The 17,541-nt window shown below is 48.1% G+C and overlaps 1 protein-coding gene across 1 annotated transcript in view; it reads left to right on the forward strand.

Moving 5' to 3' along the window:
* Positions 1 to 17,541, forward strand: part of Galnt9 (polypeptide N-acetylgalactosaminyltransferase 9) — a 72,253-nt gene that overhangs the window by 22,566 nt on the left and 32,146 nt on the right. The window contains exon 2 of the mRNA XM_050159034.1: positions 11,866 to 12,043. Coding sequence (XP_050014991.1) covers positions 11,866 to 12,043 — 178 coding nt within the window. The remainder of the gene's footprint in view (positions 1 to 11,865; positions 12,044 to 17,541) is intronic.

The following is a 17,541-nucleotide window of genomic DNA, read 5'->3' on the forward strand; positions in this document are numbered from 1 at the left end:
TATATAGATATCTATATATATATGTGGAGAGAGAGAGAGAGAGAACTGGAAGTAGTGACAGTCTATAAGCTCTCAAAGCCCAACCCCAGTGACAAGACCACACCTCCTAAACCTCCCTAAACAGCAACACAAATTTGGGGACCAAATGTTCAAATACCTTAACCATACGAAGAACATTTCTTATTCAAACCACCCCAAAATCCCTGTCTCAAATAATAAAATGAATAAATAAGGAACAATGGCTGACACATCTGCAGTTCCAGAACTCGAGATAGTGGAGGCAGGAAGATAAGGGGTTTAAGGATATCCTTGGCTACACACTGAGCCAAAGTTAGCCCATGCTACATGAAACCCAGAGTCTTCCTGACACCCAACAAGGGAACTGAGTTCATAGACAGTTGTCTGGCAAGGCTCCAGTAGGGCCTAAGATGAGAGCTCCTGTCTCAGTGGACAAAGTCATCCTGGGAAAGCAGCCTCTGTGGAAGTGACCAGGGTCACTTGACTCATACACATGGAAATGGCCCTCTAGGACATCAGCAGACTGTTTACTCAAAGAAGGGGAGGGCCAGCTCTGCCCCAGTGCTCCCCAGTCAGTGCAGAAGTGCTTGGGACATTTTCCCCTGCATTGCGGACCATACAGAATCCTCCCAGGTCAAAAGGCCTCCTCTGAGGATTATTTAACATGGAAATTGGCAAAACGTGTAGTAAGTGAGGAGCAAGCCACTGCTGAGAGTTGGCGGGTGTGGCTGAAGAGCACACCCGTAGGAAGGATGATGGATGCTTTGAGAGATGGTCAACCGTTCTGAAATACTTAAAAAACTTAACAGGATAAAAATCATGAGGAGATTACGTTATGAAAGGTGTTGGAGGATATTATTTTAAGGCGTGTTACCTTTGTTTATGTTGCATTTGTTTAACTCTACGAAACTATGTTGCTGTGCCTGTCTAAAACACCTGATGGTCTAATAAAAAGCTGAATGGCCAATAGCAAGGCAGGAGAGAGGAATAGGCAGGGCTGGCAGTCAGAGAGGATAAATATGAGGAGAAGTGTGGGAGAAAGAGATCTGGGAATGAGAGAGGAAGGAGGAGGACTTCAGGGGCCAAACACTCAGCTGAGAACACATATTGGAATGTAGAAAAAAGCCCGAGGCCAAAAATAGATGGAATAATTTAAGTTAAGAAAAATTGACAAGACACAAGCCAAGCTAAGGCGGGCGGGCACTCATAACTAAGAATAAGCCTCTGTGTGTAATTTATTTGGGAGCTGGTTGGTGGGCCCCCCCAAAGTCGCCAAAGAATAAAAAAGCAAATCATCACACCACAGAAAGGAGAAAGCATAGGTTAGAAAAATATATAAGAACACTGATGTAGCTGCAGGTTGGTTGAAAATTTGAGGTCAGCCCAGGCTACATAGAGACCTTGTCTCAACACACACACACACACGCACACACACACACACACACACACGTATATATTTGTACAAAATTCCAAAACTGAAATATATCAGCACTAAACTAGAGACTCAATGGCTGGATCACACAGAACACACAGAAAATTAGGTAGTGCTGAAGAGAAGATGTGGCACCTGCACGTTGTTCTCGAGGAAATAACCACTGTTCAGTAAAGAAGAGAAGGAAGGATGGGGGGAGAGTAAGGCACACATCTTGCTCTGTTCCAGGAGCAGAAAGGCACAGACCGCCAAAGAGCTGGAAGGTGGGGCATGGAAAATAAACCAGCCACACTCTGGACAATTTAAATTAACCCTTCATATACATCCTAGTAAAACTACAAACTGGCAGCCCCTGCCAGTAGGAAAACCCCTAAGCTCCTGTTGAGAATGTAGAGTGGGTTCAAAGGGATTATCACTGTGTGATAATGGGTCTGGAGGCTCCTGGGCGGCGGTGTGGATCAGTAAGGACGTAACTGCCTGCCCGGCACCACTACTACTATTTTCTTCCCCCTCCCTCCCTCCCTTTCTTCTTTTGTTCCTTCCTCATCCTTCTTCACTATTAGCTGTAAAAGCTCAGCCATTTAATAAGTTCCCCACCCTTACTCCATGACAGCATCCTGAGAATTATAGGCGTAGCCAAGTGCAGAAGGCCATGGAAAGCCAAGGAAAATGAAGAAGTCACACTCTTGGGAGTATGAACTGGGTTGGGCATGGAGGCCTCTTTGCCCAGACAGTGGCATGAACTCCATGGAAGGCTAGGATCTGTCCTGACTTCTGCACTTGACTCAGCCAAGAGGCCAAGACGTGATCAGACTCAACAGTTAAGTCAGTAAGTTGTAACCCAAAAGTGTTAAGATCAAGGCATATTCAGAGGGAGAGGGGAAGGGGAGGCGCTGTGAATAGATGTTGCTAACAGTCCCCAGGCTACAGCCTGCTTCTGTTGAAATAGGAGTGGCGGCAGGGCTGCGTCCCCGGCACCCGGCTGCCCGCATGGCTAGCTTATGCCCCGAAATAATTACACGGAAACTGTATTCTTTCAAACACTGCCTGGCCCGGCTAGTTCCAGCTTCTTATTGGCTAGCTCTTACATATTGTTCTAACCCATTTCTAATATTCTGTGTAGCCCACGAGCTGGCTTACCAGGGAGGATCTTAACCTGCGTCTGTCTGGAGCGGGAGAATCATGGCAACTCTTCCTCTAACCTTCTTTCTCCCAGAATTCTCTTCTGTATACTCTGCCTACCTAATTTTCTATCCAATAAAATGGGCCAAGGCAGTTTCTTTATTAATAAGAAACCATTTCCACATCATGCTTCTAAGGAAGTAGTGCTAGATTCGGAGGCCAGGAGTGGGAAGTCTATGAACAAAGGTGCTGTTCAAGAAGCTGTAGCCCCTGGCTGTTGAAGCAGAATTTAGAACAAGGGCCACTCTAGGGACCCAAAGCCCATTAGCCATTGCCTGCGGCACATACAGACTTTGAGTTTATTCAGAGGAGAGTGGAGATAGTGATCCTAGGCAAGACGCAAGCATGCCTGCAGAAAACTTAGCAGCTATCTTTTTTAAAAAAACTGCACAGGGAGCGGAATAGGGCAAAGATGCGTCTAACAAAACCATGGTGGCAAACAATTCTCCAGGGAAGGACTGCAGTGTTCTCCACCATGTCCCCAGATATAAAGAAAGCATTGGGACTAAGAGAAGAAATGAGCCATCTCGGGAAATTGAGTTAGAGGGCACTGTCAACTCTGTCAGATCAAACAGTAAGAACTCAGTGAGAGGACTTGCATTTATTCATTTATTTGCTTTTTTAGAGATGTATGGACTGTTCTCAAGACTTGAGCCTGCAGGGTCAACAGGATGCTTCAGCAGGTAAAGACTTGCTGTCAAGCCTAAAACTTGAGTTTGATCCCCAGAGCCCACATGTGGGAAGAGAGAACCTACTCTCGAAAATTATTCTGTCTTCCACATGTATGCTATGACATGGGCATATATGTACAACAATGTAAAATTTTTTTCAAGACATGGTTTCTCTGTGTGGCCCTGGCTATCCTGGAACTCACTGTAGACCAGGCTGGCCTTGAACTCAGAGATCCATCTGCCTTTGCCTCCCAAGTGCTGGGACTAAAGGCCTGTGCCACCACCGCCTAACCAAAAACAAAACAAAATAAAACAAAAAACAAAAAACAAAAAAAAAACAAACAAACAAACAAAAAAAACCTAGTCCAAGTTAGGTGTGGCGGAACATTTCTTTAATCCCAGCACGTGGGAGGCAGAGACAGAAAGATCTCTGTGAGTTCAATGCCAGCCTGGTGTACATAATTATGACTGTGAACTCACTATGTAGAGAGACTCTATTGAAAAAAATAAAAATAAAACAACAACAAAAAATCTAAGGCACAGGTAAACCCACCCCATGGATCATAATTTCTGCCCAGAACACAGCTGGTAGAATCTGTAGAAGAGAGATGCCAGGAATTTATACATGCTCACCTAAAGCCATAACCTGTGTCTCCTGTGAGCTGAAGGGGACATGGTATTGAACATCATAAAATATTCAGAAACCAAGTGATATAAAAATTGTTAGGTTCAGCCTGATCTGTATTCAGCTTTAGTGTTTAATATACCAAAAACAACTAAGGTCAAAATGAATTATATTGCTTAAGATCATTAAATAAATTGGAGAGAAAGGCAATAAGTAGAAATTCATGAAATAGAAATTAAACTGAGGAAACAGAGGGACCCCTAAAAGCTGTGAGGCTTTGCTACCCTGGCAACCTGAAGAGTTGGGTGGGTCCTGGTTATTGTCTCTAAATCTCCTAAATCTCCCTATGGACCCCAAGGTTGCCTCGGTCACTTGTATGGTGGCTCAGAGTGTCCTCCCTCTCCTGAGCAGAGCTGTCTGTCCTTCCATGCAGTTAAGTCTCAGAGTTAACCTAGACTCCAACCTCATTTAGCAAAGTCCCTCTGCCTTCCAGACGCTGCCTCCCAGGGACTTGAAAGTAACCCCACCTCAGACCTCGTTTCCGGTGTCTTGCTTTGCCCCGCTGCCCCAGTTCTTCATGACACCACCATCCCTGCTCCCTACTCCAGGAAGTCTATCTTCCTCATCTGCCCTCTGCGCAGTTCACCTCAGTGACTGGACAGTCTCCTCTCCACTCTACCCGGGCACAGACCCTCTTGTAGTCCCTCTGCTGAGAATCAACCCCTCAACCTCCCTCTGTGCCCCCATCCCATCCAACCTTTCAAAGTCTTAAAAACACCCTCCACTGGTCCACCATGCCCTTGATCTCTTCCCAGAATGCCTCGTTGCATCCCAGCCATCTCCCGGTACTGACCCCAGGTGCGGAGCTGCCACCCACAGCTGGTGCTCACAGGCTGCCGTGGTCCGTACCATGCTTGGTTCCCCACACTTGTCAGGTTTTCTGAAGACAGCATGTGCTTGCCCATTGGCATGCCGTTTGTCAGACTCTTCACACCTGTAAAAATATAATTTTTACATGTGTGCGTATATGTGTGTGCATGAGTGTGCACACATGCCATGTGCTTATGGGTTCCTGCAGAGGCCAGAGGAAGTCCTTGGATCTTCTGGAGCTGGAGTTACAGGTATTTGTGAGCCATTCGATGTAGCCTCTGGAAGCAGATGGACAGAGAGGTACTGTTTTATACTGACTTCTTATGTTTATGGTTATCCAAGGGAAGTTTTAGTAGACTCTTCCAAGGATGGGAAGAGTGAGGAGGGCAAACTGTGAACTTAATCTGTCCCTTGTGTTCACCATGGCCATAGCCTTGTAGAAATAATGTGGGGCACTAAACTATGGGTATTGACTTTTCTCTCTGTGATGAGACCCTTGACTGATTCTGGGGGCATGCCTTCAAGGTCTTCCTGCCAACATGAAGGAAATGTGGTAATAACCCGCCAAGAGTGTTTGCCGAAAAAGCTGACTTATTCACGGTTCTCTCTCTCTCTTGACTGGCCTCATGGAATTAAAGGCACTACTTGTTGCTTGATGCTTTGCCTGTTGGAATGAGGCGCTGGTGGTCTGTCTTCTGCTGGGGACATTTGTGCCTGGGTGACTGGTTGGACTCATTATACGATGGTGTTGGACATGAGTGGCCCCGTCTTTTCAGCAGGGCACCAGATCCCTGGAAGGTGACCCTGGATTGAGTACGGGGAGCCAGGTCCTGGATATGTACAGGATGTTGGTTTCTGTTTGTTTTCTAGGAAAGAGGTAGGAAGATGTTTTAAAACTGAGTTAAGAAATGTAGATTTCCCATTGTTCTTTTAGTACATGCCATCATGGCTGCAACACAAGCTGCAGCTAGGGGAGATTTGGGACTGGAAACTAGAAAGCACTCCTTCTTTGCTTCTCCAGGAACTTCTGTGCTTTAAGAAACCATGTCTCTGCCTCCTACACAGGAGCTAAGGCAGCTAAGCCCCCTGGAATGGACCTATACTGGGTCACCCCATGTGAGGAACAGTCACACCAGAATCTTCTGCCCCCAGATACCAGTAGAGCTGGGTCAGGTCCAAGTGACAGTGTGTGGTACAGGCTGTAGCTGTGTGGCAAACAATGAAGTCATAGAGTCTGCAAGTCCCATCTCTCATGGCTCCAGGAAAAGCCTTCCCACCCTTTCCAGCTGCAAAAGGTTCCAGATATCCCTGGCTTGTGGTCCCAACTCTATCTGTGCCTTGTACACATATGGCCTTCTCTGTGGGTAGACAAATCCTCGGTTCTGAGGACAGCAGCCATGCTACACTTGGGTTTTAGCCTCATCCTGTGTGACTTCATTTTACTGTGGTTACATACTATTTCCAAACTGGGCCACATTCATGTTTTATTTATTTATTTATTTATTTATTTATTTATTTATTTATTTATTTTGGGGGGGGTTTCGAGACGGTTTCTCTGTAGCTTTTGGATCCTGTCCTGGAACTAGCTCTTGTAGACCATGCTGGCTTCGAACTCACAGAGATCCACCTGCCTCTGCTTCCCGAGTGCTGGGATTAAAGGTGTGCGCCACCACCGCTCGGTGCACATTCATGCTTAAACCTTAAGCATATTTGAAAGATGCAGTTCAGCCTGCAGTGGTGTATGTAGTCTGGTCTCGTGTACTTTGTGAGTGTAACACTTGTCCTGCTCACTGTAACTGGGGATCCTGAACCAGAAAGGAATGAAACAGCAACATTCTCTACTTTCTAACCAAGCCCATGTGCCCCTCTGGCCCTGTCTGTACTGTGCCCGGAGCTTAGCCTACAGTGAATACAGGGCCGCAGTGGAGAGAGTGAGAGAGGGGATTCCACAGCTGCTGCCCACAAGTCCAGGCAGAAGGGGCTGCCCGGCTCAGTATGGATTATGTCAGAGCCTCAGTGTGAGGGTGGCCGTGTAGACTATTAACGTGGTAAAACAGGCCTCATGACTTTTCTATCATGGGGAGGTCATCTCGGTGTCCTTCCAGGCTTGCCCTCATTTCCTAGTGAGATCAAGCAATTGTATCTCTTTACAAGAAATCTCTGTGAAATGGGATCTGAGCTGATGCAGGGAGAGTGCAGGAAGCTGAGAGGCCAGAATCCTGGCAGGGAGGTGCCACCGTGACCTTCCTTAGAGGCAAAATTCAATTCCGAGTTTTCCGTCAGTGTTGCTGGTACAGATTCCCACTCCTGAGAACCGAGGGGAGCTGAGGCCCACCCAGGCGGCTCTGACATCAGGCCCCACATCCCAGGCTGGTTTTGGAGATTTGCTTTGCTCCTGCTGACCCCTCTCTGCTGGTGGCCCCTGACCAGAGCCTCCCAGCCTCAGAGGTGAGTCTGTGTGGAACCCACTTGGGAATTTTCCCAGGATCAGTTTTCCTGTCCCACATCTCTTGAGAGGACTCTACAAAGCCTTGTGAATAGCAAGGAACAGGCCTGTCCTTAAGACTGATGAACACGTACCACCTAGAGCTCCTCCTTAAGGTCTTGGGCACACTTTAAAAGCAAGGTGATTGTTAGTGCTGTTTGTCAACTTAGATGGATCTAGAGTTAGGGAGACAGAGCCCCAGGCTTGTCTGTGAAAGAGTTTCTAGGTTGGGTTAAGTGAGATGGAAGACTCACCCTTAATGAGTGGGAACATTTCCTGGGCTGGGGTCCTGGACTGAACAAAAAAGAGAAGGCAGATTGGGCACCAGCGGCCGTCACTCTCAGCTTCCTGACTGGATACAGAGTGACCTCATGCTTCTCCCACCTTGATGAACTGTACCCTCAAACTGTCCTTCCTTCCTTAAGTTGCTTTTGTTAGGAACTTTGTCCCAGCAATGAGAAAAATGATTAATATACAAAACTTCTCTGAGGAAAGTCAGATGTGTAGTATGCCCTGTGGGGTCAGACGCTAGGAAGGATGGTGGGGGCCAGATGTGGACCAGCAGAACTCCAGGAATCTGCTTTGCTTCATCACAGTGGAGGCTCCTAAGCAGGAGCCTAGCCTGGGCCCTGGATCTACCACCTCCACTGAACAGCAGGAAGTAGGCATTATCTGGGCTGTTTTGTAATACTGAGTCTATTTTCTCACCTGTTCTCCAAAGGGTTGGGGAGGTCATGCCCTGGGGCTGTGTGAGTACAGATGGATCTCCAAGGGCAGGAGTCTGTTTGTTCAGCAACCAGCAGAAAGCAGGTGTGCCATCCACAGAAGGCAGAGAACAAAGACCACAATAGTGTAACAAGAAAGAATCCCATTGGTCGGCTAGTTAACCTTGAGGACGTGACAAGGGATCAACCTGGTGGTCTGAAAAGTCTCAGAGAATGAAAACAAAGACATCAGCAGAAGGAAGAGGCCTCAGGAGGAGGAATCTTCATTTAAAGGAAGTTCCAGGACTGGGCCTCAGTGGCAAAGGCCCCAAGTCCTGTTCCAAGCACCCATATCCAGTGGCTCACAACCACCCATAACTCCAGCTCCAGAGGATCCGATGCCCTCTACTGGCCTCCACTAGTACCTGCACACACTTGGTATACATTCTCACAGACATATACATGTACACATAGATACAAATAAAATAAAATATAAAAATGTTTTTGAAAGATAAATATTTAAAGGACATTACAGAAGAACAAGTTAGAAGGCAGACAGAAATATAATCTCACAGTTAACAGAACACATTACCCAGAATCAAATATTTCCTGAAGGTTGAACATGACCATAATAAACTCTAGATGGGAGAGCCAGCCAGCCAGCCAGCCAGCCAGCCAAAGGAGAGGCAGAGAGAGACAAAGACAGAGATGACAGGGAGGTAGAGACAGGCAGCGGCAGAGAGTATGAATGAGAATGAATACCCATAGAAGGAAAAGCTTCTCTTGTGCTGGAACTCAATCCTGGGACTGGGTGAACAGGAGAAGCCTAGGAACTCGGTATCCAGCAAAGTTATCTGCTGCTCCTAAGGAGAAAAAAAAAGGTTTCCAACTACCTTGTAGCTTAGAAAATTCTCTTTCCATACAATCATTCTAAAATACAATTTGGTAATACTTTTCAGTCAAGTAAAAAGCAAGTCCCAGACCTAAGGAGATGTGGAATTCACAAAACTGGAGCGTCTCTCCAGGTTGAGCACAAGAAGGGTTCCAAGGACGGTGGCTAGGAAAGACAGTACAACTTATGTTGGAAGTAAAAGGGCCCCTAGATGAGGGCACTGAGACCCGCCTATGATTCTACCACTTGTCCCCACTCTGCAGTGAGAAAGGCTGGAGTCTACTCCACGGTCACCTTGTTAAGAAGCCTGGGATACAGCATGGAGACCAGCTGTTTCCAGCAATGTTGCCTGAGTGTGGTCGTGTGACCTTGAATGTGTTCTTTGACTCTTTGCACCTCAGTTTCCTCATCTTCAGGTTGAAGTGCCTCATAGACCGAGCTCCTATAGAGGGGTACTATAGAGAATGAAGGAGTGGACATGTCTACAGAGAATGTGCCAACAAAGACTGTTACTGCCTCACTTGCATGCCATGACAGAGCAAGACGCAACTTAAAGTAACCAAAGTGTGCATGGTTCTGAACGCTTAGAACATTGGTGATAAAAGTCAATACCGTCCTGATATTTTAAAATTCTTCATTATGGATCCTGAGGTTGGCTAGGGATGGAACTGCATGTTGGTCCTGGTGTGGTTCTCAGTGCTAGGCTTCATGTAATTTCACAGGATAAATACTGATCCATTTCTTGTTTTAAAATCTCATGGAATCTTGCCTGCATTTGCAGAACATGATAGGGCTTTTGCAGAAAACCTTGGGGTACACTGTGGAGCCATGGACAAGAAGCCTGTATACCCCTCATCTTACACAATGGGTGTCGAGAGACATGGCGAGAGTTGGTGCTCTTAGAAACAGAGCCTTCAAGCCGGGCGGTGGTGGCGCACGCCTTTAATCCCAGCACTCGGGAGGCAGAGGCAGGCGGATCTCTGTGAGTTCGAGACCAGCCTGGTCTACAAGAGCTAGTTCCAGGACAGGCTGCGAAACCCTGTCTCGAAAAACCAAAAAAAAAAAAAAAAAAAAAAANAAAAAAAAAAAAAAAAAAAAAAAAAAAAAAAAAAAAAAAAAAAGAAAGAAACAGAGCTTTCAGCGTTCCTCTTAAAGTCACAAAGGCAACCACCAGAATCACTAAAAATACAACAGAGCTGAGAAAAATCGGGGAAGGCGGTGCATGGGAGGGGATGTAGGTGGAGGAGGAAACAGACTGCACTCACTTTTCTGACTGAATAGCCTTGGGACGTGTCTCTGGTACACAGAGCAGGAACCAGATCCATCGAGCTATCAAGGCTACAATGCTGTGTATTGGCTACACATGGAAAGAACGCTGCAGGCCAAGAGGCAAGTATTTTGAAGAGTGGGGTTTGCAGGCTAGTGAGCTCAGGTGATGTATTCTGAAGTGACTGGATAGTTCATCAAGTGTATATTTTGCTCTCACAAATGAGTCCCCAAAGTTGGATACTGGCACCCGCTGCACAGCCTCCAGCCAGGCAGCAGGATCTGAGGACAAGGGCTCCGAGGGTGTCAGGGCTGTTCTGCCAGCTTGGAAGCTTCTTTGTGTCTGCCCCTGGGAGTTGCCTGTTTTTTCCCTTTCAAAATGAAAGACACAAAGTGTAGCATGTTTAAAAATAGTAGGGTTTTTTTCAGATGCGGTGGTGAGGCAGGAGGGGCCGTTCAGGGCTACATAGTGAGTTCTAGGCCATCCTGGGCTACAGGAGAGCCTATATATAAAGCATGATTTTTAGATATGTTGCAATATTAAGATAAAAATAAGCAAGTAAAATAATGTGTCTCATAACTTTTCAATTTTATATTCAGTGTATCCTTCAATCCTATACAAACATCAACTCTATGTTTGGTGGAATATTCCAAAACACTGAGTAGAACCCCCACCCCCTCCACACACACACACACACACACACACACACACACACACACTGACTATTTGAAGTATGGAGGTTTACACCTCATATTACCTAGCTGGATCTCTGCCAAGGAGAGCAAAGTGTATTGTCTCTACACACGGTTGTTGCCCTGGACTACAGCTCCTCTAGGAGGGATGCTCTGATGTTATGACTCCAGTGTCCCCTGGTTCCATAGCCCCGGCCCCCATCTAAGATTCTGAGCAGAGCAGGCTCTGCCCTAGCTTTCTGGAGAGTTCACTGGTCTCTCTCCTCCACTGCCTTGTTCCCTCTGTTCCATAAGTTGTCACCTGTGTCCTCAGACTGAAACCCTATGTGGCAGCAATTTGCAGCTGGTCTACAAGACAAGCAGTACCCATTCCCAGGCTGGGGACAGTGACTCTGCATTAAACAGTTTATTTTAGTTCTTTACAATTAAGATTTTTGTATACTGATTAACTTTAATCTTTGTTTCAGATATTAATACTACATTGTGTGTATGTGCTTGCTTTTGTGGGCCACAACATGCAGGTGGAATTCAGAGGACCATTTTCGGGATTCCGGGAATCGAACTCAGGTCATCAGCCTGGTGGCAAACATCCTTAACCTCTGAGCCATCTTGCTGGCCCTGATTTATTTACCCTTTATACCAGCTTCAGGATTAAAGAAAGAGTGTAGAGTCCAGAGAGGTCACAGTCTTGGCCTCTGCATCTCCTCTGATGGCATTGTAGTCAGTGCAATAACCTTTTACAATGGTAAATTGATAATGGCACTGGACTCTAGTGCTGAGGTTAAGGGTCCTACTGGACATTTCTATGCCACCAAGGTTCTGCTGTGAGTGTATAGTGACTAAGTCTCACCATCATGGTGTCATATGGAGTAACCACACTTATGCTAACCTTGCCCAGCCTCCCCAACCTTGCCAGCCGTGTGTCTGCTGGCTCTACAGTCAGACTTTTCCTGACCACACTGGGCTGGGCTGGGTGCTGGGAGCAACTCTAAGGATCTGCTGACCTGTCCTTTCTTGTCTTCTTCAGGTCTCGCAAAGCCCATTGGGCTGGTGGAGGGTCCAGGTGGCCTGGGCCAGGGAGGAGTGGCTGCCACTCTGCAGGATGACCAAGAGACCGAGGGCAAGTTCGAGGAGTTTGGGTACAACGCACAGCTCAGTGACCGCATCTCCCTGGATAGGACCATCCCGGACTATAGGCCCAAGAGGTGAGCAACTGAGGCCTAGAGGTGGAATTCTGCTGCACAGAGGTGCAGGGCTGCAGATGGACCCTTGGTCTCTTTGTGTCTCTGTCTCCCTTGACCCCCCTGTCTCTCTGTGCCTCTTCTCTGTCTCCCTCAATCTTTCTAAGTATCTGTCTCTCTCTCTTTCTCTGTCTCCCTCAATCTCTCTCACTCTGTTTCTTTCTGTCTCTCTTGCCCCTCTGCTGTCTGCTGTGTTCATCCTTTTGACACCCAACCACTGCATCAGGTCTCTTTCCCTTTGGACTCAGAGGCTGGCAGGCTGGAAGTGGCTGGGCTGTCTATGTGAGTCCAGCTATGACTGTGTGCATATACATATATGCGCACAGAACCTCAGATGTACTTGGACACCTGAGCTAGAGGTTTTGGTCACTGCTCAGCATGTTCACTTCACTGACTTTTGCAGCTATTACTGTCATTGCTTGGAGTGAGCCCCAAGTGTCTGAAAGTCCTTCAGAGGCTGTGACCATCTTGTTTCTCCCAAAAAACAAAGAAGTAAAAGATTCAAAAGAGTCGCCTTCCTCATTGCTATGACCTTGCTTGTGTCCCCGAGGACTGGGTTCTTATCCTTGTTTATTATCTCCTTTCAAAAGCACAAAGGGACCTGACCAGAGCTGAACTTGAACAAACACCTTCATAGGAGGATTAGTGAGGCCAAGCATCCATCAAAGCACCGAAGCTTTGACTTAGCAGTAGCAAGCTGGCTGCCCTTGGACTCATTACAGACTCCCAGGACTGGAGACCTAGACAGGGGAACTAAGCAGCTCCTTGATGTCTGAGCTCAGGGCCCAGCATGCTGCCCCAGTGCCTCTTGGGGCCTGGTGAAGGTGGATGAGCAGTGAGTCTGTCTACAGTTTCTCTGCCTCCCAGTGGACCAAGACTAGAACTCTGTCAAGGAGCTTTCCGAGGAGGGCGGGGCCAAGAGAAGATGGAGCAGGAAACTCAGGGAGGTGACTCATCAGAGCAGTGATCACAGTGATGGAGAAAAAAGGAGTGGACCACCTACCCCACCCACCAGGTTCCTCTGAGTCCCAGTCTTCAGGTTGCTTTAAGACTTCATCTCCACCTCCACCTTGCTCTGCGCATGAGCTGAGGTAGGAAGATGGCCAAAGCCCCGAGTCCGAGGTGGCTGTGGAGGCCCAGAATCTGGAACAGTTCTCGGGGGCTGTGCTTGAACCAGCTCCCAGAATGGTGCCTGGGCTTGGGTGATGCTCCAAACATGGAGCAGAGACTGCATCTCCAGGGACATCCTAGCAGCTGTGCTATTTTTAAAGTCCCAAAATAGCCTGTATTTTTTTCATGCCTGATCCTTTTATTTTTGGGCATTTTTTTGAAATTCAGAAGTTGAATTATTTACATCATGAGACAGGGAGATAGTTGCTGCCTTCAAATTTTGGGTTGCACAAAGGTCTCTGACATACTTTGATGGACCCTGGTGAGACCTGTTATATTCTTTCTTACAGCCTCCTGACCTGGGTAGGGAGGAGGTATGGAGAGTGTAGGTGGGGTCCTGACATGGACAGTCTCTTGCCAAGGAGCCATGAGCTCTCCCTGCTGGACGTGCCCCTTCCCAGTGAGTAAACAAGGACAGGTGTCTTCAGCACTCCATCACTCAGATCTTAGACCGTTTCTCCTCATGTCTAGTTTCATGTGGTATGGCAGAAGCTCCACTTTAGGTGACGCATGTGTGGCAGGCCTGGCCAATCAGAGCATAAGCATGATGGGAACCAGCCCAGGGAGACTGAACCAGGAACGTGTTGGAGCTGTTGAGAAGCAGAAAAGGACTAAGTGGGACGTCCGAGCTTGCAGTCTGGTTGGCAAAGTGAAGTGGGCAGACTCTGAGATGATGCCTGGAGAGACACCCACACCTCCTAGGAGCCCCCATGTAGCTGTACCACGTGATAGTCCCCAACCTGGGATCTTTGTAGTGGCCTCCAAATTCCTGCCCTCCAGGACCATGGCAAGAAATGGCCATTGTATTGAGCCATAAGCTTAGAAGCTGTTGTGTGCAGTCAGCAATAGGACATCTGGCGAAGAATGCCAAGGTGAACTCATGGGCAGTGATGCCAGTGGTGTCTGTGAGCACTGTCTATCCAGCAAAAACCTACCATTTAGTGCCAGGTGTCTGTGGACAGATAAGTGGGAAAACTTATCACTGCAAGCTCAATCTAGGCTCTCTCAGAGCTGTCTTGCTGTGATTTCCTCAGGGGCTTCACCCCCATCATGGCCAGAGCCTGCCTGCAGGATTGGCAGACATGGCCATTAGAAGCTGGACTACAGAAGAGAGAGAGAGAGAGAGAGAGAGAGAGAGAGAGAGAGAGAGAGAGAGGAGAGAGAGAGAGAGAATGTGTGTGTGTGTGCACCCACACATGTGAGGGTGTCACAGCTCCCACAGGCAGTACCATCCATTCAAATGCCTCCTCATGCTTCCTTGTCAGAGCCATCTTCGGACCCCTCTTGTCTGGGGGTGGACAGCTTTTCTAATTAAGCAGCAGCTTTAATTACGGCACACAGTGTATCACATCGATGATTACTAAACCTGCCCCTGGGATGATGAAAGGAAGCCGGTAAATCCAAATTAAACAGTGTCATCAAAACGAACAGCCTTCCCTAGCAGCCACAGCCGCGATGTCCCCCGTCTCCTGTCTGCAGTCTCTGTGCATGCATATTCATCATCTGAGCAAGGAGCAGCTTGGCTGTCAGCTCTGATGTGTGCATGGCAAACGGAAGGCTGAGCTAGCTCCTTGGATCCAAGCTGGCAGATACATCTGCACGGGACAAACCATACCTCCATCCCCTTGTGCTTTTGGTCACAGAGGAAGGCAGGAGTTTTGGACACTGAAGATCTCCTAGAAACTGGGGTTTCTTGAAGACATGACCCGTGTTCTGGTGCCATAGTTTTGTTTTTGTTTTTTCCCCAGTTTGTTTTGTTTTGGTGTTGGTTTTCTGGAGGGTCTCCTCTTGTTGTCCAGGCTGGCCTGATATTCACACTCCTCTTGCCTCAGCCTCCTGAGTTCTGGGATGAGAGATTTGTGCCCCCACTCCTGACCCCAGTCTTTTACTAGATGTAGCGCTGTGCACAGCAAGGCCTTGTCCTGGCTGCACAATTAGTCCTTACCAGTTCTCTCCCCTTAGGTCTACACTCCGATGGGGGCATCTAGGACAGCTAGAAGTTCCTGCAGAGGAACCGCCCCAGCAACTGTTTTCTAGTGCTCCAGACCTGCCCCTGGTTCCATAGATTGAAACCTAACCTGACAGCGAAGGCCACTGTCCTTGCATCCTTAAATGTGGACCACTGGAGCTGGGAGGGGGCACAGAGCACAGGACTGGCCCTAGGCCTCTCAGTAGGCAGAACTGGACACGGTACATTAGCTGTGCTATGCCCTCAACCTTTATATACCCACAGTCCAGCCTTCCCCTCTCTTGCTGTGGGACCTCTGACCAGGTCCACTGAGCATCCAAAGCCCCTGGAGAGGGTCCTGGGCTAAGACAGCCCAGAAGCCTGGCACAGTTGCTCAAAGTCAACAGAGGACATCAAGAGCTGAGCTGGCCCAGAGCACAATGTGTCACCTAGACCTGGGAGGTCTGCCAGCACCTGTGACCCAGGAATGGTTTGAAGATTGTCACTACCTGCAGGACAGAGGACATAGCTACAGCCCTGTGGGGCTAGGGGAGTCTGTCTCCAAGTGGCTGGTTCACTCAGGTGGTAATCCTCTGACAAGTTTGAGGTCCCTTCCTATCTCCCTTTGAGAGCTGTTAGCTTGAGAGGGCCCTGCATGTGTCTACATGTGTGGTTGATGTGTATCTATGTCTCCAAAAGGGAGTTGGCATCACTTTTCTGGTCTGTGAGTAGAGGGCTGGTGGGGCAGAGTATGTGGGCTTGGCTTCAGCTTTTGGTTCTTAGGGCTTTTAAGCTTTGAACATGAAAGTGTGTCTGTCGAAAACTCTAGGGACAGGCATTGTGTAAACGTATGTGCCTCCATAGGTCAGTCACATGACAACTGGAGCTGTCTTTGTGAGATGTGTCTGGGTATCTAGGCATGCGTGAATGTGGATGTGCATATGTGGAAGTGTGCACATGTATATGCTCGTGTGTGCAAATGTGTGTGTATGCATATGTGTGGGTATATTGCAGGGCAGTCTTGCCTCCAGCAACATGGATAGATGGATGGATGGATGGATGGATGGATGGATGGATGGATGAATTCAGTGTGTGAAAGACAATTTGGTAGAGGAGGGACATCCTAGTTTCTGGACCCTTAGTGTCTCCTGGCTTTGGCTCATGTCAGTCATTACTCTCCTGCTTCTTAGATGATAGTGGGAAGGCAGGCGCACAGGTGACTGCCTAGTTGAGGATTTTGAATTCATGCATGTGCCTTGCATAGATGAGCATGTTTCACAGCAAGGCAGGATGCTGCCGTGCAGCACGGCAGCAGCACTGCCCCCAAAGACCTGCCTGCTAACAACCTCCCCACACAGTCTTCCCAGAAAGAAAGGCATAGTTTCCAAATGAGCATCTTTCTGTCTGCTGAGGCTCAGCTCAGCATGAGCCATGTGTCCTGCCGCCTTGCAGTGAGTGACTCGCAGGGACATGCCACCACGTCACTTCCTGTCCTCGCACGCTTGTCTTCCCAGGACACAAAGGGCAGACCATGCACTTCCGTTAGCACCAGTGATCTGGGCATCTGAGGAGAGGTGCTCAGGTTCTTGGCAAATGTGCTTCTCTGTGGCAGGATTCCCTTATCTCCCTGTTGTGAGCAGGAACCTCTGCAGCACACAGTCTCTTTAGTGCACTTCCCAGACTCAACCTCAGCCCTCCTCATGCAGCTCATACTCAACCATGGGTCTACAGAGACCCCACTGTATGCCAGCAATAGGAAGGGACACTGTACTCGGTTAACCCATACGTGCCCAATATGTGTTCCCATATGTGTTGGGAAGCGCTAGTTGGCTGATTGCTGCCTATCAGAACTCATGGTTGAACACACTGCTTTATTCTGCTTGGGGACATGACTACACTCTGCCCAGGCTTGGGAACAAGGCATAGCATCTACATTCTCGTGCATGGCAAGCCAGAAAGCCAGTGTGGCCAGCCATGAGAAAACCTGAGATCTGGCTTATTCCTCTCTGACAGACATGATGCATGGTATTGGTGTTGGGAGGAAGCACACTGAGTTACTCTGGGGCCGTGAAGTAGCAGTTTATTCTTTTCCTCTGTGATACTGGGGTCCTGGGGTCTTGAATGGCCGGGAGAGTTACCCAGTTCACACAGAACCTCTAGGGTAACCAAGGCTAGGAGGGATACAGGGTGGCCTGAGATATTACCTCATGAACACTTTTGCCCAGAGTACTACACTGGCTCCATATTGTAAAGTCATCATTTGTCTGACGAGGGACAAGGTACATCAACTCTCTGTAACACACAGGGAGTAGCAAGGATCCCCTAAGGAGGGGGCAGAACTGGG

The sequence above is a fragment of the Alexandromys fortis genome, unplaced genomic scaffold (genome assembly GCF_014885135.2).
Source record: "Alexandromys fortis isolate MF-2015 unplaced genomic scaffold, M_Fortis_MF-2015_v1.1 scaffold_90, whole genome shotgun sequence".
NCBI lineage: Eukaryota > Metazoa > Chordata > Mammalia > Rodentia > Cricetidae > Alexandromys > Alexandromys fortis.